Source organism: Sphaeramia orbicularis, chromosome 8 (assembly GCF_902148855.1).
Source record: "Sphaeramia orbicularis chromosome 8, fSphaOr1.1, whole genome shotgun sequence".
NCBI lineage: Eukaryota > Metazoa > Chordata > Actinopteri > Kurtiformes > Apogonidae > Sphaeramia > Sphaeramia orbicularis.
This window is the reverse complement of record NC_043964.1, coordinates 12,725,180-12,750,944: the sequence shown is the minus strand read 5'-3', so window position 1 is coordinate 12,750,944 and position 25,765 is coordinate 12,725,180. Positions and strand designations below refer to the sequence as shown.

At 35.2% G+C, this 25,765-nt stretch overlaps 1 protein-coding gene across 2 annotated transcripts in view; it reads right to left on the bottom strand.

The window, feature by feature from the left end:
• Window positions 1–312: 312 nt before the first annotated feature.
• The window catches only part of ppap2d (phosphatidic acid phosphatase type 2D), a 51,778-nt gene continuing 26,325 nt past the window's right edge, over window positions 313–25,765 (bottom strand). Inside the window, exons 1-6 of one of the 2 annotated variants that reach the window (XM_030142006.1) lie at window positions 23,719–23,967; window positions 23,387–23,544; window positions 17,838–18,124; window positions 15,785–15,842; window positions 1,286–1,462; window positions 313–1,089 (exon numbers count right to left, since the gene is read on the bottom strand). In XM_030142006.1, coding sequence (XP_029997866.1) covers window positions 985–1,089; window positions 1,286–1,462; window positions 15,785–15,842; window positions 17,838–18,124; window positions 23,387–23,544; window positions 23,719–23,743 — 810 coding nt within the window. In that variant the 5' untranslated portion in view covers window positions 23,744–23,967 and the 3' untranslated portion in view covers window positions 313–984. Of the gene's footprint in view, window positions 1,090–1,285; window positions 1,463–15,784; window positions 15,843–17,837; window positions 18,125–23,386; window positions 23,545–23,718; window positions 23,968–25,765 lie in introns of those variants that run through there. The other variant, XM_030142005.1, reaches the window with a different exon arrangement.

Here is a 25,765-nt window from a genome sequence, read left to right as displayed (position 1 = left end):
ACGACAATGTTTTTACAATTCTATTTTTCGTCATTTCGTTAGTTTTCGTTAACAATAATAACCTTGGTACCGGGTACCAGATTCCAGGTCCTTTTTCGTAATGGAAGCGCAAAAAGGCCAAACTAAGCTGAGTTGAGTCGAGCCGGTACCATGCAGTGGAAACGTGGCATTAGTGTCCACCCCTTCACCGCTGTGGTTATTCAAAAAAAAAAAAAAAAAAAGATAACATTGTATTACAGCAAATAACATTTTTTCTTTGCTTACAATAAGGTTACAGTTTAGTCATAGTGATTTAGGATTGTTGCAGATATGGCACACCAGGCCTATGGAGGAGAAGGTGGATACAACATGAGGACAGTGCTTTTTTTTTTTTTCCTTATTATTGCCTGTTCTGTCAGTGTCCTTAAACGTGAGGCATGATGGGAGCTGCTGGTTGAGGTTTCCAAGATGAGGCTGGTGTCCTCTCTCTTCTCTTTAACAAAGAAAAAAAAAAAAAAAAAAAACCCGAGGAAAAAGATGAGCTGTGCTTTGAAAGCTAACCGAACGCACTGACCTCCACGGCAGAAGAAAACAGGTTCTAACTTATCTACATTAGCAGCTTCTAAAAAAAAAAAAAAAATCCTCTTAAAATAGACATTTATGTTTTCATATATAAAAAATATCTGTAATATAGCTATGCAGTTCTTTTCACTGGACGGGTTTGACTTACAGTCAAATGTGCTTCTTGCGTTTCACGTGTGTTGAGTGTGTGGTCGTTAGGTTTCCTGTGTGTGAATGTGTCTGAAAAGCAAGCTCGTGTTTAGATTGTACTCTGTATCCTTCTCTTAAGAGTGATTCCCTTTCTTAAAAACTAAAGTCTCCCTGTCTGCTGGGCCTCTTTACCTGCGCCGTCTGACATTCTCATAGTCTTTCTGTAGTCCGTCTCCTTTCTGTAGTCCGTCTCCTGTTTTTCTGCTGATTCCTGGACAGATTGTACGTCGGCTGCTAACAGACCGTTTGCTGGCTGGACAGCGGACTCTCCAAAGAAATGCAAGTGGGAGACAGGTCTGGACGGGCGCAAGGCTTAAACATGGAGGAGATGTAGAAGGCCTGCAGGGACAGACGCAAAAACCACGTCAGACCACACACACGCTGTCAATCACCCGCTGTTTATAAACACACGGTCGAGGAAATGGGGAAGGAAAGCCTAACGCAGACAACAGAAGGCGCCGACAAACTAATCCGTTAAACATGGAGATAACTGTTATTCACTAAGTATTTGGACAACGGGGATTTTTCAACGTACCACCCAGTACGCGGTGAGCCCTCCTTGGATGAAGCCGGTGAGGACGTCGGTGGGGTGGTGGCGGTAGTCGGAGATGCGGCTCAGGCCCGTGTAGATGGCGATCATCACTAACAGGAACTGTAGTAGCGGCCGTAAAAGTCGAGCTCCTCGCCACGAAAACCGTGCTTGTAAATAGAACTGGAAGACACAAGAAAAATCACATTATTAGGGAAAAAATAAATAAATGGTCAATAAGGAGTTTTTCTCAAGCACTGAAATATTAAGTATGAAGTTTATCTTTTTTTAATTTTATTACCTCCGCCAAGGAGGTTATGTTTTTGCCAGGGTTTGTTTGTTTGTTTGTCTGTTTGTTTGTTTGTCTGTCTGTTAGTGTGTAACATAACTCAAAAAGTTATGGACAGATTTGGATGAAATTTTCAGGGTTTGTTGGAAATGGGATAAGGAAGAAATGATTAAATTTTGGTGGTGATCGGGGGTGGGGGGGGCCCACGGGGGGGGCGCAGACCAGAAAATTTCATCAAAATCTGTCCATAACTTTTTGAGTTATGTTGCACGCTAACGCACAGACAAACAGACAGACAGACAGACAAACAAACCCTGGCAAAAACATAACCTCCTTGGCGTGGGGGGGCCCACGGGGGGGGGCCACTGATCAGCCTTGGCGGAGGTCTGCGCTCTCCGAGTGCTTTTCTAGTTGGTTTATTTAATAGGGACCATGCATATTTATGAACATTGTTGTACAAAAAACACACCCGTGTAAATAGGGGTGTGTATTGGCAAGAATCTGGCGAAACAGTACAAAATGACAATACTAGGATCACGATACGATATATCACTTTTTCAAAACTGCCATTTTTTTCCCCCAGACCTTGACTATGTGTACTTTTATATTTGTGTGCCTACTTTTTTTTGTTAACTCCGCCGAGGAAGTAATGTTTTTGTCAGCGTTGGTTTGTTTGTTTGTCTGTCTGTCTGTGAGCAAGATAACTCAAAAAGTTATTGACGGATTTGGATGAAAATTTCAGGAAATGTTGATACTGGCACGAGGAACAAAAGATTAAAGTTTGGTGGTGATCGGGGGTGGGGGGACACGGGGGCCCACTGATCTGCCTTGGCGGAAGTCTGCGCTCTCCGAGTGCTTCTAGTTGAGATTGTACCTGTTCTGTGTGGTAGAAAAGTTCATTTTAATACATGTATGAATGAATGAATGCATAATTTGCAGTAAATTATGTTTTACTGACACAAACATTCTCAAACTAGAAGCACTCGGAGAGCGCAGACCTCCGCCAAGGCAGATCAGCCCCCACCACCACCACCACCACCCCGATCACCACCAAAATTTAATGATTTGTTCCTTGTGCCAGTATCAACATTTCATGAAATTTTCAGCCAAATCCGTCCATAACTTTTTGAGTTATCTTGCACATGGACAGACAGACAGACAGACAGAGAAACCAAAGCCAGCAATAACATAACCTCCTTGGCAGAGGTAAACGTATGAAAATCCCAAAAGTGCGTGGATATCACATAAACAGGTTTCACTAGAATCATTCCAGTAGTGACCAGTTAGAAAAATCACATCAAGTTTTTCGCATGTTTTCCTGGTATATTTCTTATCTTACAAGATTTTGTGCCTTTGAACATACTCTAAAATTAAACTATGAGAGAAACTTTTTCCATACTTTATTAAGACTTTCACACAAAATCCCACACTTTTCAAGGTCTGGAAAACAGTGTTTCAAAATTCCATACTTCTTTAAGACTTTCGAGACCTGTGCAAGAACCCTGATGTTATTTTATGTTTCTATATTTAGTTTTTTAGTATTTATCCAGCTAAACAAAGACATTTTTATTATGAATACAGAAAGTGACTACAGTTGCAGAAAAAATTATTAGACCATCAAAAGTCCTCAAAAACAACGGTTATGCAATCCAGTACTAACTCCTGTGTGTATCATGTGACTACAACAGACAGAAAAGAAAACATGGAATGCCTAAAAGCACTGTTTTTGTCAGTACAATGCCATAGATATTGATGTAAGAACTGAAGTGATTTTGGTTATTATCAAGAAAACCATGGAAAACGGATAGATATCAGCTCTGACATTAAACTACTATGAGCTATTTTTGTTGTTATCATAATATTTGTCTAAACAAACGTACCTTTAGTTGTACCAGGCATGAAAATGAACTAGAAACTGAAGAAAATGAGGGGTGGTCTCATATTTTTTTCTGCGACAGTATTTTTAAATCTTTCAGGTCTTTATCAGGTTATCTTTGAAGGAACATGATAACGTGGTTTTTGCCGATACCAGCACTAGTCGATAGAGAAAACTGGCTGATACATCAGGGTATCCTTTGTACTTGAGTACTTTATACTTCCTATTCCTGTTCCCTGAGTTCTGACAGACTTTGGAAAAACATCATTTTCCTTCCATGCACCGTGGTTGTGGAATAATCTTCAAACAACTGTAAAAACTACATACTTTCATTTCTGTTCATGATTTTAAAAGTATCACGGAGAATACAGTGAAGGAGGAATGCCACTGTTTTTCTTGATGCCGTTATGGTTGAATAGTTGTTATTGTGTTTTATTGTTAATTGTGTATCATGTATGTGTTGTATGTTTTAGGGACTTTGTATGGCTGCTACCTTGACCAGATCTCCCTTGCAAAAGAGATTCCTAATCTCAATGGGACTTCCTGGTTAACCCTTTCATGCATTGTGGTCACTCCAGTGGACAGTTCTTCTCCAGCTGTTCTCTTGTATATTCATAGGTTTTGTTGTTTTAGTTCCATATGAGCCAACACAGTGGACACTTATGCAACATCCCATAATACACTGCAATTCATACCATTACTGTAACTTTGCTGTTCTTGATAAACCTGATCTGCAGTAACATGTTTGAGTGTAAATCAGTTGTTATTTGTTAGACAAAAAGAGTTGTTTTTTTGCATATTACAGGGTGGGGAAGCTAAATTTACAATATTTATAATAACGTGGTTCATGATGTAATAACAATCCAAATTAATATAAAGGGTAGGGAAGCAAAATTTACAATATTTTGAGGCAGGGATTGAAAGACAGTGTATGACCAATTAGTTTATTGAAAGTCATGAGAATTTATTTGCCACAAGAACATTTACATAATAGAAAATGTTTTTATTCTATGTGTCCTCCTTCTTTCTCAATAACTGCCTTCACACGCTTCCTGAAACTTGCGCAAGTGTTCCTCAAATATTCGGGTGACAACTTCTCCCATTCCTCTTTAATAGTATCTTCCAGACTTTCTCGTAATAGTTTTGCTCATAGTCATTCTCTTCTTTCCATTCTAAACAGTCTTTATGGACACTCCAACTATTTTTGAAATCTCCTTTGGTGTGACGAGTGCATTCAGCAAATCACACACTCTTTGACGTTTGCTTTCCTGATTACTCATGTGGGCAAAAGTTTCTGAAAAGGTATGGATAATAGTGTTAGGTATGATTATGACATCAATATATGTTTGGTTTCAAAACAATTGACGTAGTGCCTGCTGAGAAAAAACAACTAAATGTTCATGGTAAATTTTGCTTCCCCACCCTGTATATGAGGTAATAACTAGCATTAGAGTATGGTAAAATGTGAGAAAACATCAAATTAGCAGCCTTAAAAATGTTTTTATTTCATTGTTTTCATTTTACTTTCTGATGTTGGGTTTTAAATACATATTTCTTTACTTAAAAAATTAAATGCATGGACATTTTTGTAACTCCGTGGAAAAAAAAAAACTCGATCACAATTTTTTTTTTATGCCTAAGGAGGTATAAAAACACTCCAGAAAAAAACAAAAATCTGGACTAAGGTTCTCATAATTCATGCATGAAAGGGTTAAATAAAGGTGAAATAAAAAATAAAATTTAAAAAAAATTCCATATCAGAGGCAAATATTGTTGTTTTTATTCAGGCGTGTTCTGTTATTGGCTGAGAAAAGCCTATTTCTTACACTTAAAACTCTCCTTAAAAATGCATAAACAAGAAAACTGACACCAGACTGTTGTTCTGAGCTCAGATACAGGGTTCTCACAGGACAGAAATGCCACAAACGTGATGATCTGATAGATCGGGGGTGCTCAAATGGCAGACTCGAGTCCAAATATGGACTGGGAGAGGTTTACAACCAGACTATGAGACTTTTTATGAGGCACAGTGAGACCAACTAAGTCAAACTCTGGGTTCTAAATGATACTCTTTGCTCATATACCTGTACGTACATGTGCGGACAGAGCAGTTCTGAAGCTGCAGTCCCGGGACAATTAACTATTCATTTTAGTCGAATAACCCTGCAGTAGATTAAACAGCCGAACAGCTAATAAAGTAGGTGAAATGACTTCAACCTTTAGCATATACAGCAATGACTGAAATGCAACGTACACGTAATTTGTAAGTAATAAAATAATTCAAAAACATCGTGTGTAATAATAGTAAAGCACCAAACAGCTGCAGTTTATAATAAAGTGTATAAATAAAGGTTAAATCTGGGAAAAAAGTTCATTTGGAAGTCACAACAAAAATACAGTAGCGGAAAAAATTATTAGACCACCCCTTGTTTTCTTCAGTTTCTTGTTCATTTTCATGCCTGGTACAACTAAAGGTACATTTGTTTAGACAAATATAATGATAACAACAAAAATAGCTCATAGTAGTTTAATTTCAGAGCTGATATCTATCCATTTTCCATGTTTTCTTGATAATAACCAAAATCACTTCAGTTCTTACATCAGTATCTATGGCATTGTACTGACAAAAACAGTGCTTTTAGGCATTCCATGTTTTCTTTTCTGTCTGTTTTAGTCACATGATACACACAGGAGTTAGGACCGGACTGTAGAACCATTGTTTTTGATGACTTTTGATGGTCTAATAATTTTTTCTGCGACTGTAGATATTGATAGGATTAATGGTTCAAAAGTTATGAAACATGCTAAACCAGTAGGTGCTTTAGTAGGTATGGCTGTTTAGGTTTTTAATAGTTATACCAGTGTTTCGCCCGGTACTCAAATTCATTTTTGTTCCTTTAGTTGCTTATTTTGTTTATTTTTCCACACTATGTTGTTTTTATTTTAATATTTTTTCTTCAGTTGGTTCAGTTTCGGCTTTTTTGTTCACGTTACTTATTATTTTGTTGGTTTATTATTAATTTTTGTTGATTTTATTGATAATTTGGCTGTTTTTGTTGATTTTGTGGCTTATTTTAGTCTTTTTTTGACCATGTGACTGCTTTTTGGAGTTTAACCAGCTGTCAAAAAGATGATTTAGAAAAAAAAAAAGAGCCCAAAACAAAAACTACTGGGCCCAAATTTAAATATGTGAGTCATATTTTATTCTCTCTCTCTCTCTTTTTTTTTTTACTTAGTTTTAGTAAATTTTTTGCGTATTTCTTCATATTATTTATTATTTTGTAAATATTTTATTCAGTTTTGCTCCTTTAGTTGCTTATTTTGTTTATTCTTCTACATTGTAGGGTTTTTTGTTTTTTTTTTTTTTTCTTCAGTTGGTTCAGTTTGCAGCTTGTTTTGTTCACGTTACTTATTATTTTGTTGGTTTATTATTAATTTTTGTTGATTTTATTGATAACTTTGGCTGTTCTTGTTGATTTTGTGGCTTATTTTAGTCTTTTTTTGACCATGTGACTGCTTTTTGGAGTTCAACCAGCTGTCAAAAAGATGATTTAGAAAGAAAAAAGAGCCCAAAACAAAAACTACTGGGCCCAAATTTAAATATGAGTCATATTTTATTCTCTCTCTCTCTTTTTTTTTTTTTTACTTAGTTTTAGTAAATTTTTTGCGTATTTCTTCATATTATTTATTATTTTGTAAATATTTTATTCAGTTTTGCTCCTTTAGTTGCTTATTTTGTTTATTCTTCTACATTTTAGGTTTTTTGGGTTTTTTTGTTTTTCTTCAGTTGGTTCAGTTTGCAGCTTGTTTTGTTCACGTTACTTATTATTTTGTTGGTTTATTATTAATTTTTGTTGATTTTATTGATAACTTTGGCTGTTTTTGTTGATTTTGTGGCTTATTTTAGTCTTTTTTTGACCATGTGACTGCTTTTTGGAGTTCAACCAGCTGTCAAAAAGATGATTTAGAAAGAAAAAAAAAAGAGCCCAAAACAAAAACTACTGGGCCCAAATTTAAATATGTGAGTCATATTTTATTCTCTCTCTCTCTTTTTTTTGTTTTTAACTTAGTTTTAGTACATTTTTTGCATATTTCTTCATATTACTTACTATTTTGTAAATATTTTATTCAGTTTTGCTCCTTTAGTTGCTTATTTTGTTTATTCTTCTACATTGTAGGGTTTTTTTTTTTTTTTTTTTTTTTTTCAGTTGGTTCAGTTTGCACCTTGTTTTGTTCACGTTACTTATTATTTTGTTGGTTTATTATTAATTTTTGTTGATTTTATTGATAATTTGGCTGTTTTTGTTGATTTTGTGGCTTATTTTAGTCTTTTTTTGACCATGTGACTGCTTTTTGGAGTTCAACCAGCTGTCAAAAAGATGATTTAGAAAAAAAAAAGAGCCCAAAACAAAAACTACTGGGCCCAAATTTAAATATGAGTCATATTTATTCTCTCTCTCTTTTTTTTTTATACTTAGTTTTAGTAAATTTTTTGCGTATTTCTTCATATTATTTATTATTTTGTAAATATTTTATTCAGTTTTGCTCCTTTAGTTGCTTATTTTGTTTATTCTTCTACATTGTAGGGTTTTTTTGTTTTCTTTTTTTTTTCAGTTGGTTCAGTTTGCAGCTTGTTTTGTTCACGTTACTTATTATTTTGTTGGTTTATTATTAATTTTTGTTGATTTTATTGATAACTTTGGCTGTTTTTGTTGATTTTGTGGCTTATTTTAGTCTTTTTTTGACCATGTCACTGCTTTTTGGAGTTCAACCAGCTGTCAAAAAGATGATTTAGAAAAAAAAAGAGCCCAAAACAAAAACTACTGGGCCCAAATTTAAATATGTGAGTCATATTTTATTCTCTCTCTCTCTCTCTCTTTTTGTTTTTAACTTAGTTTTAGTACATTTTTTTGCATATTTCTTAATATTACTTACTATTTTGTAAATATTTTATTCAGTTTTGCTCCTTTAGTTGCTTATTTTGTTTATTCTTCTACATTGTAGGGTTTTTTTTTTTTTTTTTTCTTCAGTTGGTTCAGTTTGCAGCTTGTTTTGTTCACGTTACTTATTATTTTGTTGGTTTATTATTAATTTTTGTTGATTTTATTGATAATTTGGCTGTTTTTGTTGATTTTGTGGCTTATTTTAGTCTTTTTTTGACCATGTGACTGCTTTTTGGAGTTCAACCAGCTGTCAAAAAGATGATTTAGAAAAAAAAAGAGCCCAAAACAAAAACTACTGGGCCCAAATTTAAATATGAGTCATATTTTATTCTCTCTCTCTCTCTCTTTTTTTTTATACTTAGTTTTAGTAAATTTTTTGCGTATTTCTTCATATTATTTATTATTTTGTAAATATTTTATTCAGTTTTGCTCCTTTAGTTGCTTATTTTGTTTATTCTTCTACATTGTAGGGTTTTTTTGTTTTGTTTTTTTCTTCAGTTGGTTCAGTTTGCAGCTTGTTTTGTTCACGTTACTTATTATTTTGTTGGTTTATTATTAATTTTTGTTGATTTTATTGATAACTTTGGCTGTTTTTGTTGATTTTGTGGCTTATTTTAGTCTTTTTTTGACCATGTGACTGCTTTTTGGAGTTCAACCAGCTGTCAAAAAGATGATTTAGAAAGAAAAAAAAAAAAGAGAGCCCAAAACAAAAACTACTGGGCCCAAATTTAAATATGTGAGTCATATTTTATTCTCTCTCTTTTTTTGTTTTTAACTTAGTTTTAGTACATTTTTTGCATATTTCTTCATATTACTTACTATTTTGTAAATATTTTATTCAGTTTTGCTCCTTTAGTTGCTTATTTTGTTTATTCTTCTACATTGTAGGGTTTTTTGTTTTTTGTTTTTTTCTTCAGTTGGTTCAGTTTGCAGCTTGTTTTGTTCACGTTACTTATTATTTTGTTGGTTTATTATTAATTTTTGTTGATTTTATTGATAATTTGGCTGTTTTTGTTGATTTTGTGGCTTATTTTAGTCTTTTTTTGACCATGTGACTGCTTTTTGGAGTTCAACCAGCTGTCAAAAAGATGATTTAGAAAAAAAAAAAGAGCCCAAAACAAAAACTACTGGGTCCAAATTTAAATATGAGTCATATTTTATTCTCTCTCTCTTTTTTTTTATACTTAGTTTTAGTAAATTTTTTGCGTATTTCTTCATATTATTTATTATTTTGTAAATATTTTATTCAGTTTTGCTCCTTTAGTTGCTTATTTTGTTTATTCTTCTACATTGTAGGGTTTTTTTTTTTCTTTTTTTTTTTCAGTTGGTTCAGTTTGCAGCTTGTTTTGTTCACGTTACTTATTATTTTGTTGGTTTATTATTAATTTTTGTTGATTTTATTGATAACTTTGGCTGTTTTTGTTGATTTTGTGGCTTATTTTAGTCTTTTTTTGACCATGTGACTGCTTTTTGGAGTTCAACCAGCTGTCAAAAAGATGATTTAGGAAAAAAAAGAGCCCAAAACAAAAACTACTGGGCCCAAATTTAAATATGTGAGTCATATTTTATTCTCTCTCTCTCTTTTTTTTGTTTTTAACTTAGTTTTAGTACATTTTTTGCATATTTCTTCATATTACTTACTATTTTGTAAATATTTTATTCAGTTTTGCTCCTTTAGTTGCTTATTTAGGGAAATGCTGATGAGTAGGATGGGCAAACTCACTTCCTGGATCAAACCAGAAGTGACAAGTCTGGGAGTCATTATAGACTCAGACTTAAACTTTAAGTCCCACATAAAGAAAGTCACTAAAACGTCATTCTTCCACCTCAGAAACATAGCCAAAGTAATGCCGGTTATAAATCGAAAGGATGCTGAAAAACTGGTCCATGCTTTTATCTCCAGCAGACTGGACTACTGTAATGCACTCCTTACAGGTCTCCCAAAAAGCAGCACAGACAGACTTCAGCTGATTCAGAACTCTGCAGCTAGGTTATTAACCAAAACCAAGAAGAGAGAGCACATTACTCCAGTGTTGGTTTCCCTGCACTGGCTACCGGTAACCTACAGAATTGATTTTAAGATACTACTCCTCACGTATAAAGCTCTAAATGGAACCGGACCAAGTTACATTGCAAACTCACTGATCAATTATGTACAAACTAGAACAGAGGTCATCAAACGCAGGGTTACTAGCGACTCCCAGAAATATTACAAAGAAAATGGGGGACGCAGCCTTTACTAACTATGCACCAAAGTTATGGAATACAATTCCAAAAGACATTAGAGAAGCCAGTTCACTGAATATATTTAAAAACAAATTAAAAACATTTTTATTCTCATTAGCCTTTGAAAGGAGATAAAAATGGGGTCACAATTCAGGAACCAGGAATGTGCGGTTTTTATTTTTATTTTATTTTATTGTATTTCTGTTTTTATTTTTTATTTTATTGTATTTCAAATTTCATCTTATTTCTTGCACTTCAAAAATTCTATGCATAATCAAATATTTTAATGTGCGCTGTTTTTATATTTATTTTTATTTTATTGTATTTCTCTCAGATTTTATTTTATTTCTTGATGTATAATCAAATCTTAATGTATTTTAATATTGTATTTTTTCAATCAATGTGAAGCACTTTGGGCTACAATTTCTGTATGAAAGGTGCTATACAAATAAAATTTATTATTATTATTATTATTATTTTGTTTATTCTTCTACATTGTAGGTTTTTTTTTTTTTTTTTCTTCAGTTGGTTCAGTTTGCAGCTCGTTTTGTTCAGGGTCGAGAATTCAAATAGGGTTGCCTGAAATTTCTAGTAATTGATTGAAAAAAAAAAAAAAAAAAAAGCCTTACGGTGAGCTGAGAAAGACAATCTCATGATACACACAGGCGTTAGTACTTGATTGCATAACCATTGTTTTTGATGACTTTTGACGGTCTAAGAATTTTTTCCGCGACTGTAGACCGTTTTATTGACAATGAAGACTTTTGTTGCTAAGACTTTTCATTATTAATATAAAGATAATGGAGTTTTTAGTGTGTTTTTTTAGTACGTTTAGTTAATTAAAGACCTTACGTGATTGAGAGTAATGGATATACGCATGTAGGCGTTTTGTGTTAATGAATCCCTTCATAATAAGTCATCTTTCCTCTAGGTTCTATGAACATGGAGACCCTTTAAGTGAAGTATGGTCATCTGCACAGTTCACTACCCTGAAGGAAGAGACGCTTGGCATGAGTCCATTAACACTATCTAAACCCCATTTCCTCCTTTTGTTCATCATCATCCCCTGCATCGGCGCTGCGCTGCAGAATGGATGGACGTCTGTAAAAAGCAGGTCAGAGGGCGAACGTGATGCACATGCAGGTCTGGGTTTATGAGGTGGTTCTGCCAGGACTCGCCGACCACTGGGGAGCACATGGCCTACATTCTTGGGACGGGGTCTACCTCTGGTGGGCCCTTCGCTCCCTCTCCCTCTCCCAGCGTTTAGCAGGTGTCACTCTTCCTGTGTTAAACGCTCACAGCTGGCCACGGTCCGGGTGGCATGTAGCTACAGGTTGGACACATTCTCTAAAGCACAGGTGTCAAACATGCGGCCCGGGGGCCAAATCCGGCCCGTGGGATGAATTTGTAAAACACAAAAATTATACTGAAGATATTAACAATCAAGGATGTTCAAATCATTTTAGGTCGATTCAATCTAAAATGGGTCAGACCAGTAAAATACTATCAGAATAAACTATAAATAATGAAAACCACAAACTTTTTTCTTGGTTTTAGTGTAAAAAAAAAAAAAAAAAAAAAAAGTTAAATTACACAAAAATATTGACCTTTACAGACTAGCCTTTTCCAAAAAATGTGAAAAATCTGAACAAATACGAACAACCTGAAATGCCTAAATAGAACTATGTGGAATTTCAACAATATTTTGCCTGTTACTAAATGTTTTGTGTATTTGTAGATCTACTGTGATCTGTAAGTTGTGACGCACATGTATAAGTGATAAACTAAGGCGTAATATTGTTAAAATTGCACTTATTTTTCTTCAGAATTTTCAGGTTGTTCACATTTGTTCATGTTATGTTCAAGTACAGTTCGTAGATGTAAACATTTCCATTACAGAATTGGACTTTTTTCACTCAAAAACATAGAGAAAACTTTGGAGTTGATATTATTTCTAAGTTCTTGTCCTATTATTCACATTTTTTTGCAAAATTATACTTAGTTTTAGTGTAAATACATGAAAATATTTGCATTTACAAACAGAAAAATTTGGAGTTGTCATTATTTATATGTTATTATGATAGTATTTTACTGGTCCGGCCCACTTTAGATTATATTAGGCTGTATGTTGCCCCTGAACTAAAATGAGTTTGACACCCCTGCTCTAAAGGCTGAATGAAGTCCAATGAAATGGGTGTTTGTGTTTACGGGGGGGTTTTGTGGGGGGGAATGGAGTCAGATGTAGAGACAAGACGAACTGAAATCCTTGTTTTTCTTATTCTCCTCATTACTTCACTCTTTTGTGTTTGTTAAAATCTCCCTCTGCTCCTCCTTGTCTTTTTCTTTTAGAGAAGAAAGGCCTTTTACTTGGACCATATGACAGTAGTCTCTTTTCCATTGGACATCTGCGCAAAACTTTACCGATATTTACTAAATGTCGAAAAAAATTGAAGTGCGTAATGTCGGTTTTTCCATTAAATCACAAATGAGATGATTTGTTTATTTATTATCGCGAGATGACATGAGAAGTCATTCCATAAACATGGCGACGAACGTAAATATCGTGTTGGTTTACAGATATATTCACTATTATTATTATATATTACCCTTCTATCTTAAATTAAAAAAAGGATTGGGTTTCCTGGTGTGTCCACACATACCGCCAACATGTTTTTCCTTCTTTGCTTGTTGTATCATCCGTCAACATCCGTTTTTTTAATTCACCTGACTCTAGTTGCGAAAAAAGGTCTTTCCATTGCAGTTTTGCATGATATACCATTTGTGCTACACCCAAAAACCACCTCTTGCCAGCGCAAAAACTTCTAATCGAAAAATTAGACTTTTGGTGAAATTGTTGTTCTTTCCATTAGTTACATTTTTATAAATTGAATGAAATGAAGTATGGATGCTGCTGTGAAAAATTTGGAAAGAGGCAAAAAAGGAGAGAAAACCCTGCCACTAGTCGCTTTTCCATTGACCCTCAAATTGCGCAAATATAACTTGCGCATAAAAATGTACCTAATGGAAAAACCGCAATTTCGCCAAAAGTCTCATTTTTCGATTCAAAGTTTTTGCGCTGGCAAGAGGTGGTTTTCCGGGCGTAGAGCAAATGGTACATCACACAAAACTGCAATGGAAAGACCTTTTTCACAACTAGAGTCAGATGAATTAAAAAAACAGATGTTGACGTACGTTACAACAAGCGTAGAAGAAGAAGAAAAATGTCGCGGTATGTGTGGACACACCAGGAAACCCAATAATTTTTTAATTTAGTACAAGATAGAGGGGTAATACATTCTAATAATAATGAATATATCTGTAAATCAACACCATATTTACGTTCGTCGCCATGTTTATGGAATGACTTGTCGTGTCATCTCTCGATAATAAATAAACAAATCATCGCGTTTGTGATTTAATGGAAAAACCGACATTACGCACTTCTGTTTTTTCAACATTTAGTAAATATTGGTAAAGTTTTGTGCAGACGTCCAATGGAAAAGCGACTAATGTTGTATTACATGCAAATACCGCTCGTAGGTCCGCCCCTTGAATTCGGATTTCCACAAAAAATGCTCATCGAATCCTGCACAGAGTTCATCCTGCAGATAACGGCGAACACTGCAAAAATACTTGTTTTTGGGTAGAGGAGACTTTAAGAGGGGAATTCATGAGGAATGTGGTTTTTGGGTGTAGCGCAAATGGTATATCCTCCTGAGACCTAGCAATGCATTTTTGTCCTCTGTAGTGGACAAGAGTTTCACAGCTTTACTTAAAAAAAAAAGAAAAACAAAGTTCACTGAAAAGGACATTATGTAAAAAAAAAAAATGTATCTGACAGAACTGTTACATCATGCTGTTTCCAATTAAGGCAATTATTTAATTTAAAATGGCCAAAATGTTTACTTACTGGGTCTCAGGAGGATATCATGCAAAACTGCAATGGAAAGACCTTTTTTTCGCAACTAGAGTCAGGTGAATTAAAAAAACAGATGTTGACAGAAGTTACAACAAGCAAAGAAGAAGAATCATGTCACAGTATGTGAGGACACACCAGGAAACCCACTCATTTCTTAATTTAGTACGAGATAGAGGGGTAATACATTCTAATAATAATGAATATATCTGTAAATCAACACCATATTTACGTTCGTCGCCATGTTTATGGAATGACTTGTCGTGTCATCTCGCGATAATAAATAAACAAATCATCGAGTTTGTGTTTTAATGGAAAAACCGACATTACTCACTTCTGTTTTTTCGACATTTAGTAAATATTGATAAAGTTTTGCGCAGATGTCCAATGGAAAAGCGACTAATGTTGCATTACATCAAACACCGCTCAAAGGTCCGCCCATTGAATTCAGATTTCCGCAAAAAATCCTCATCGAATCCTGCACAGAGTTCATCCTGCAGATAACGGCGAACACTGCAAAAATACTTGTTTTTGGGTAGAGGAGACTTTAAGAGGGGAATTCATGAGGAATGTGGACATTTCTGGATAATAACACGCTTTTGTCTCCCTCTAACTGTCAATTCTGTCTCACAATGCCCCAGTGAGTACTGGGCAGTGCAGAATGGGTGAAAAAAAAAAAAAGAAAGAGAAAGATGAAGGGGGGGGGGGGGCTGCCGAGAGGGTGTCTCTCGTTGAAAGAAGTCTGTCGATCTCTCAGCAGGCATATTCAGCCCTCAACCCCCTCTGCTAAATGAGATCCACAACAAGGCCTCCTCTGTCTGTGCAGTCTCTTCATCTATTCATGTTCCCCGTGGAAAACATTCTCGCTCATTCTTTAACCCCCCCCCCCCCCCCCCCCCCCCCCTTCCCGCTCCCCGTCTCTCTGTTTCACCAGCTCTTTCAGTGTGAAGCACCATGCCTTTGGAGAATTGCTGCTCTCAAAGATCTCCTCCCTCACGATCAGGATGTGTGAATATATTTAACAGCACATGTCCTGGTGTGTTTTTGTGCATGTTTAATTAGCTTATCTAGTTAATCATTGCACGCACTGTTCCTGGCCTCTCGGGACCGGTGCTGTCTATAATAATAATAAGTGAAACAAAAGTGAGAGCCGCAATATTCTGGTAACAATGTACAAAATACTGTAATTAAACAAAAACATCTCAAGTGAAATGACAGATTATATTCTAAATGTATGCAGTGGGATGTTACTTACCGCCAGATAGAGCATGGTGTACATGGCAAAGGAAGCATGACCGGAGAAAAAGGACTTCCTGAAAGAGAAAATCAGTAAAAAATACCCAACGTTACACATTAACCGCACAAGTTAAGCTACTGTATGCCTCACCTTCTGTAAATAAAGATCATTTATTAATCAGAACCAGAATCAGCTTTATTGGCCAAGTATGTGAACACATACAAGGAATCTGGCTTCAGTTTTTACCAGGGGTGTAAGAAAATATTGGTATTGCAATATATCGCAATATTTCACCTCAAGATACTGTATCGATATTAAAAAGTACTGTATCAATATTTTTAGGTATTTATTCAAATGCAGACATGGTGGAGGTTCATTTTTGTTTTTTGTTTTTCAAGCTATTCTTATATTCCCATGGGTATTTTGTTCTGTTGTTTGTATACTACAAAAGTATTATTGTGATATATTGATATATTGTGATAACTGTAATTTAAAAAAAAAAAAATTGATAGCCCTGTTTTGTTAAATAATGGTTAATTCAAGCATCCTTAAAAGCACTTTTTACTGTCTGAAAGAGGTAAATGTTTTATTTATTGGGAAAAAATAATGTTCTGATGTTGGATTATTCTGGGACTGAACGCTATGTATTCTTTTCACAATAGAATAAGAACATTTAAGCAGGATCTGAAACTGTAATGTCTGTAAAACATTATTTATTTATTTGTTTATTTGTGTGTTTTTTGTACTGGTAAAGCTGCATGTTAAACTTTATTTATCCAAATGCTGAACTATAAATGTTTCCAGGAAATAATCTTTTAAAAAAGAAACAAAACAAAAAATACCGCCATGTTAACAGTATCGTGACATATCGTCATATATCGCAATATATCGTATCGTGATCCTAGAATTGTGATTTTTATTGTATTACCAGATTCTTGCCGATACACAGCCCTAGTTTTTACATTGCTCACGACATACAGTTCCAACGTGAACCCAGACAACATGTGGACCTGGACACAATATAGACAAACATTCGACTAGAGACTAGGACAACAATGGGTTGAGATTTACAGTGGATTTATAATGTAATATGTACAGAGTACAAATTGGAGTTTTTATACAGTGAGTGGATGTGTGGATCCGGTCTATTAAAATATGCTTATGTATATATTATTTACAGTGGGTTTTATATTGTAATATGTACAGAAAGTGCAAATTGAAGTTTTATACAGTGAGTGGATATGTACAGGAATGCGGTCTGTAAAAATATATGTTTATGTATATATTAACCCTCCGGTATCCCGTCCAGCAAGGCCCTTACTAAGCACCAAGTGTGCCTTTTTCGCACAGTTGTGGAATAATGTCAAAAAAAATTTCATACAATTTGTTTTTAATTCTTTTACACTTTTTTCTATTTCATCAACTTGAGCCATAAATAAAAATACCAAATACTCAAGAATTGTCACATTTTTTAACCCTTTAAATGCTGTGTTTGTAATGTAAACAAACCATTTTTTTAGATGCAAAAAACACAAAAAAAATTATTTTTTTCAATATACTACATAAAAAGTGGATCACATATTATTTGATTTTTGCAGCCTGGCATATGTCGATGATTAACTCCAACATTGGTTAATTTGCATTATTATTTTTGGTGCTAGGTCAAATGTTCAAAAATATTAGCATCTGTCACCAAGTGTGCATAAAATGCACACCTACAAATCAAACTATTAAATATTATATATTGATTTATTTTTCTGCTCTAATTTGATTTTATTTTTGTAAATCAAGGTCAGCCCTAATCATACATATCACATGGAAGAAACAGTGCATTTTACGCACACTTGGGAGACAGATGCTAGTCTTGTAATTTTCTTTTGTTTACAATGTGCACATTTTAGTTGGGGGCCAGAATTTTAAAGATCATGAAAAAACGAACAACTTTTGAATTCTAACCTTATTGAAATTGTGAAAAATAATATGAAGTTTTTTAACAGGAAGTGCAAAGTGTGCCTAAAAGGCGCATCTGGATACCGGAGGGTTAATAATACAAACACGTGTACACGCTCACCTTGCTTCCTCCACCAGTTTCTCATTAGGCTGCTTGCAGGTGGGGTGGGCTATGTAGCTGCCCGGAGTGCAATTGATGGAAGCGTAGGTGATGTTACACACAGACAGGAAGTTGGGTCGGAGGCGTCCCACGCTGAGCTTGGCCATATTGGTGAGAGACTGCCCTACGCAGCAGCCGAACAGGAAGCTTCCCAGCTCCTTGTACAGGCATGACACATAGCGGTTTCGAACAAAAGCCCGGGAATGCACGCCTCGGAAACGCACCCTGTAACATTCACCCAGTGCAATCTGAGAAGGAAATCAGACAAGGGAAACTGGTTAGCAATAAAAAACTCATACGGTAGACCGGTTTATTTGTGTCATCAAACGCACCGCTTGACACCATAACATGATGAAGTTGACTCACTGTTCTGTCTCTAAATAATTAGGCATGACTCAATATTTGAGCTGACCACGATCAGGATTTTCTGTAATTAATTAATCCGGTAAGCCCTAAGGCACCAGGGAAAAACATAATAAAAACTTTGAAAATGTGAGGATCTTCTAAAAAAAAAAAGTTGTTAATGTTCATTATAATTGACAGTCTGACAAGTAAAAACATGTAAATGTCAATACTGTACCGGATGTTTAAGGTAAAAATGCACAGATATTGTACTTAGTGTTAATACTGCTAATAATCCTTGATTTTTTTTATCACCCTGCCCCCCAAAAGGGAGGCAAGGAGAATTGTTACCCACGCCAAGGAGGTTCTGTTTTCATCAGGTTTGTTTGTTTGTCTGTCTGTTAGCAAAATAACTCAAAAAGTTATGGAAAGATTTTGAGAAAAATTTTCAGGAACTGTTTCAGGAACTAGTTTTTGGTTTGGTTTGTTTGTTTGTTAACACTCTAGCAGCAAAACTATTGGTTGATTTCATACCAAATTTGGTTTATAGATTGCCAGTGACCCAGAATAGATGTGATTACACATTGGGAAAAGTAGGTCAAAGTTTCAATTTTTTATGAATTTTTTAAATCTTTTTTTTCTCCCATTAACTTATAATGGGCGAAATCTCACAGGTCTATAAAAACACCAATTTTGTTTCAATTTCCTTCAAACTTGGCACATATATAGAGGCAGCTGATATGCTGACATGGCCACATGCATAGACATGATGACATCAGCTGGATCGATGACAAAATAAGCTACAATACGTACGAGGGGCGGGGCTTGTTGTGCCTGGCACCACTTGTTCTTTTTAGAGTCAGTGGGCAAAAATTCCAGCTTCAGCATAAGCAGTCTGAGAGGACATTAGACTTCTGCATCTCTTCTTTTTCTGTGTTTTCAGGATGTAGAAACTCTACCCTGTGACACTAGCTTCTGGATAATAACAGGGCTTTCAGAGAGGTAAGGAGGTTGAATACATGACTGACAGCTACACTCGTCAGATTCTGTCAGATGCAACTACAATGTGATACAACAGTCAGAAAACTGCATCAGGTTCCTATTTATATGTAGTCATTTGATTTAGACTGAGGAGGAAAACAGAAGTACGAACATACTTTTAAATTCTGGGATTTTAGAACCTGCAGTTTTAAAGGTAAAAACAAAAACGAGTATATATTACATCTGTTCTAACTAGGTTAACTCGAAAATACCTAAACAGCTGCTGACGACTAAAAGCATCCACTGATCTGAAAAGTTTTAACCACTAATCCTATCAGTACAGTTCAATAATTTAGGTAAAATGCAGTTTCTGAGTTTCTTTTGTGGACATTCAAAGTGAAAGTGAAATCTGTCGTCCTCTGCAACATTGATAAACCAGTAAAACCCATGTAGTCTGATAAATAACTGGTTTTAGACACTTTTTTTCATGTTCAGTTAATGATATACTTCATTGAAAAAGTCACTTTTTCCTCATTTTTCTCTGTTTTGATAAAAAAAAAAAACCTTTGAGTTTACTCTGAACTATCATGAGCACCTATATAAGCAGTAAATAAATACCTGATTCTAACTGAAAAATGCAAAATACAGAAGGAAATATTACAATAAGCAATGATCAAGCATCTGTTCTAACTGGGTTAACTCGAAAATACCTAAACAGCTGCTGACGACTAAAAGCATCCACTGATCTGAAAAGTTTTAACCACTAATCCTATCAGTACAGTTCAATAATTTAGGTAAAGTGCAGTTTCTGAGTTTCTTTTTGGACATTCAGAGGCTCCAAAGTGAAAGTGAAATCTGTCGTCTTCTGCAACATTGATAAACCAGTAAAATCCAGGCAGTTTGACAAATGACACTGGTTTTAGACACTTGTTTTCATGTTCAGTTAATGATATACTTCATTGAAAAAGTCACTTTTTCCTCATTTTTCTCTGTTTTGATTAAAAAAAAACCTTTGAGTTTACTCTGAACTTTCACGAACATCTATATGATCAGTAAATAAATACCTGATTCTCACTGAAAAATGCAAAATACAGAAGGAAATTTTATAATAAGCAGTGATCAATCACTTAGGAAAGGTTACATATAGAGAAAAAAATCAGTTGGAAGTCACCACAAGGTTAACAGTGTGTTGCTGTATGAAAACAGCTGCATTAATTTAAGACAAATATTATATTTACATCATTAAATCCACATTATCTTTCAGTCTGACTGTATTTAAATGAGCACCTATTGATCATGAACATCATGGATTCCCTGTAGAAGGACAACAGAGTAATTTTCCCAGTGTTCATTGCAGTCGCTACATTGGAACTGACACTTTAATTGCATATATCACTTTAACGCAATAACTCATCTGTCACTTTTCTATTGCCACTTTATTGTTTATTTAATGTCTCTTCAACCCCTTGCTCTTTATAACTATATTTTATGTTTATAATTATATTCTGTTCATAGTTATATTCTGTGTTTATAGCTATGTTCTGTTTATATTTATATTAAATGTTTACAGTTATATTCTGTTTACAGTTATAGCCTATGTTTATAGTTATATTGTTTATAGTTATATCCTATGTTTATAGTTATATTGTTTATAGTTATATCCTATGTTTATAGTTATATTCTGTTTATAGTTATATCTTATGTTTATAGGTATATTCTGTTTATAGTTATATCCTATGTTTATAGGTATATTCTGTTTATAGTTATATTCCATTTTTTCTATTCTTTATACTTTTTCTTCTATGTTCGTGGCTACACCTTGGCCCTTAGAGTTTTGCGATTTCAGTCTTCTATATCATTATCCTCGTAGCATAATTGTCTAACTCATATTTTTGGCCAAATTGTCATTTCTGTGTGACTTTACTCTCCTAACACTGCAGCTTCATTTTGCATCATCGGCTGTGACCTGAAAAAAAAATATGACTTCGCTAATTATACTATGAGGCTAAAGATAAGTGCTTGTATATATGGCAAAACTGACAAGAAAGCTGACTTAGAAAAGCTGATGTAAATGACTCTTTTTCATGATGTGTATGTGTAGAATAACTACTGTGTTCTTTAGGGGTATTAGAAAATATCGGTTCTGCAATATATCGCGATATTTCATTTCGCAATACTGTATCGATATTTAAAAGTATTGTGTCGATATTTTGACGGATTTATTCAAATACAGATATGGAGGAGGTTCTTTTTTTTTTCTTTATTGTTTACATCTTATTTAGTATTATTTAACACTATTTTATTAAATAATGGTTATTTGAATCATCCTAAAAGCACTTTTTACTGTCTGAGAGGCAGATGTTAGGTCCTTTTTTTGAGATTGTACAAAAATACTGTTCTGATGTTAGTTCTGAACCAACAGAATATGAACATTTGAACAGGCTCTTAAACTGTAATGTCTGTAAAATCTAATTTAAGTCTGAACACAGGAAGAATTTGTGATATAGTATTAGATCCTGTTGTGATCAAATAAAAATGTGTTTGGTGTTTGTGCATATTTCTGGTGTAATTCAATTCTTCCAGGAAATAATCATTAAAAAAAATCGCCGTTTTAACAGTATCATGATATTTCGTGATATATCGTATCGTGATCCTAGTATTGTGATTTGTATTGTATTGCCAGATTCTTGCCAATACACAGCCCTAGTGTTCTTGTACCATACCATACCAACTTTATTTATAAAGCACTTTAACCCTTTCATGCATGAATTATGAGAACCTTAGTCAAGATTTTTTATTTTTATTCCTCTTTAGGCATGAAAAAAAACATGCGATCGAAATTTTTTCAATTAATCCATTTTTCATGGGGTTACAAAAATATCCTCTCATTTGGACACCGTGTGTTTAAGTTTTGAAGCAAAGAAACATGTATTTAAAACTCATCATCAGTAAGTGATAAACTGTGTGAAAACTATGAAATAAAAACATTTTTCTTGCAGCTAATCTGATGTTTTCTCACATTTTAACATACTCTGATACTAGTTATTACTCACTTCATGGAGATAATATGCAAAAAAAAACAAAAAAAAACTTTTTGTGTGAGAAAACTGTTAATTACAGTCTACTAACAATTAGTAATAATTGATTTACACTCAAACATGTTACTGGGTCAAAACACAGTAATGTCCCATCAGAGAGCGAACTTTAATTGACTGCCACTCCAACATTAATTTCAATATACAGTAGCTCCTTGTTTTGGATAATCCCTTATGGTCCAACTAAAGCAAAAATTAATTTAAAAGTAAAAATGTGGGTCATTTAGCAACACTAATCTGTCAAATTGTCTCTAAAATGTCCCGTCACAGAGATTTCAAATAGTGTGTTTTGACCCTACTGCAGATCAGGTTTATCAAGAACAGGAAAGTGTCCACTGTGTTGGTTGATATGCAAATAAAACAACAAAACCCATGAATATAGAAGAGAACAGCTGTAGAATAACTGTCCACTGTGGTGACCACTACGCATGAAAGGGTTAAGAACTTCACAGCTGGCCAAAGTGCTGTACACCAAACATAAAACAAGGGATTAAATAAGTAAATAAAACTAGTGATAACACAGGGTGTTAAGCGGGCTAAGAACAACAAAATACGACCATCATAAAAACAAAGACAAATTAAAATCTGTTAAAAACAGCATTAAAAAAAAAAACAAAAACAGATATGTCACTCACTGATTAAAAGCTAATGAGATAAAGTGCGTTTTTGGATGTGATTTAAAAACAGGTAGAGACTGAGCCTGTCTAACAACTAAGGGCAACTGGTTCCACAACTTTGGGGCGACAGCAGAAAAGGCACGATCCCCACGAAGCTTCTTTTTAGTTTCTGGAACCACAAGCTGCAGCTGACCTGCTGACCTGAGAGCACGAGGGGGGGCGTAGGGGTGGATCAGGTCAGACAGGTAGGAGGGGGCAAGGCCATTCAAACATTTAAAAACAAATAGAAGAATTTTAAAATCAACTCTAAAACGCACTGGCAACCAGTGGAGTGACGCTAAAACCGGTGAAATGTGTTGATGTACTTTGATAGTGTTGTACAATGAACAAACCAAGACAAATCATTAACTTATTTCTACATTAATTAATCATCAACTGAAACTTCATGAGGTTGGCAGCTTAAATGGTGTCTTACCGCTATGCCGGTGATGGCTATGCCACCAGCGATAAGCAGGCTGTCGGGAATGGCCTCTCTCTCCACATAAGGGTAGGTGATACTGGAGTCTCCGCAGAAGAAGCCTCGCCTGTACGGAGTCACTGCCTTCAGTTCACACGCAAAAAATGGGATGGAGGCTGATGAAAAGGGGGGCAGAGAAGGGGAGGGGAGGGGGGGAGGGGGGTAGACAAAAACAAAAGATGGCTTGATGAATGCCTGTGAGCATGTGGTCCATGCAATGAGGATAACAGCGAGACAGTAAGATGAGAGAGATAGTTGGCTAACATAAAAGAAGCCTTCTCCTGTCTCACCGGAGAATGGCATGAGATGAAACATGAACGGGGGGCAGCTTTAATGAGTGTCAGTCATCTGGTGACTTGATTTGCAGATTCCCCAGGGATCAAGCATTCCTCACATAGCTGCTTCCCCCAAGAGGAGAAGGAGGAAGGACAGAGAAGACGGACGGACGGACAGGGAGATGGGTGATGTGGAGAATTAAGATGAGGAACAAGGAAGAAGATATTAGACATAGAAAAGCGCTGTTTGCCAAAAGAAGAGAATAATCTCACAGAAGGAAGAGCCAAAGTACTGTTTGACAATAACACTCTGTTCCATGGAGTCGGTTTAACCCTTTCATGCATGAATTATGAGAACCTTAGTCAAGATTTTTTTTATTTTTATTGCTCTTTAGGCATGAAAAAAAAACATGCGATCGAAATTTTTTTAATTAATCCATTTTTCATGGAGTTACAAAAACGTCTACTCATTTGGACACCGTGTGTTTAAGTTTTGAAGCAAAGAAACATGTATTTAAAACTCATCATCAGAAAGTGATAAACTGTGTGAAAACTATGAAATAAAAACATTTTTCTTGCAGCTAATCTGATGTTTTCTCACATTTTAACATACTCTGATACTAGTTATTACTCACTTCATGGAGATAATATGCAAAAAAAAAAAAACTTTTTGTGTGAGAAAACTGTTAATTACAGTCTAATAACAATTAGTAATAATTGATTTACACTCAGACATGTTACTGGGTCAAAAAACAGTAATGTCCTGTCAGAGAGCGAACTTTAATTGATTACCACTCCAACATTAATTTCAATATAAAGTAGCTCCTTGTTTTGGATAATCCTTTATGGTCCAACTAAAGCAAAAATTAATTTAAAAGTAAAAATGTGGGTCATTTAGCAACACTAATCTGTCAAATTGTCTCTAAAATGTCCCGTCAGAGAGATTTCGAATGGTGTGTTTTGACCCTACTGCAGATCAGGTTTATCAAGAACAAGAAAGTGTCCACTGTGTTGGTTGATATGCAAATAAAACAACAAAACCCATGAATATAGAAGAGAACAGCTGTAGAATAACTGTCCACTGTAGTGACCACTACGCATGAAAGGGTTAATGTTAGATGAACAGAAATGGTCACCGCGTTTCCTAGTTGGTCACTAAATCATTATCAAGCGAAAGAGGGTCAAGGTCTGGACTACTTAAGCAAACACACATCACAGCCTGGTGTTGAAGAGATCACTGGCTAAATGTTGCAGAACGTTTAAAAGAGAAGATGTGGGCTTTTATCTCGAGCCATGAGGCTAAACAGGAGTTTTATTCGGTGCTAAAACAAATAGCTCTCCGCTCTGTGAAAGCATGTCTGGCCTTCTTCAGAACTGAGTCCCTTATCCCATGTCCCCTTGTCACCCCGTGGAATGCAACATGAACATGGGACTAATCATTAACCTCTGTGCCCCCGCTGGTTGGTTGGAACGCACCCAGGCCAAAACACGATCCCTGCCAGGGAATCGCTCCCACTACGTGACTGAGCAGCGCACAGGATACGCACCGAAAACGAGGCCAAAAGCGCACGAATGCATGTTCAAACACAAAAAAACAGTGACTTGTAAGGATTTCTTCACATGTGATCAAGCAACCATTCTGGCTCGCAGCCACTCTGACAATGTTTAAACTGGCTTTGCTTCAGTTTTAGTCATCGTTCTGTTTCCTGCAAGTATTCATTCAGGGGATAATGCACCCATAGTGCTCCTTCAGCATTGCTGAGCTGATAAACAAGGGTAATAATCTATAGGTTGACTCAGTGAGGAAAGCACATGAAGACCATGTGAGCACAGCTGAGAGAAAGTCGGCGAAGCGTACTGGATTATACGGTTATACCAGGGGTGTCAAACTCATTTTAGTTCAGGGGCCACATTCAGCTAAATCTGATCTGAAGTGGGCCGAACCGGTAAAATAGTAACATAATAATATGTAAATAATGTCAACTCCAAACTTTTCTCTATGTTTTAGAGCAAAAAAGTCAATTTACATTATGAACAGGTTTACATCTACAAAGTATCTTTT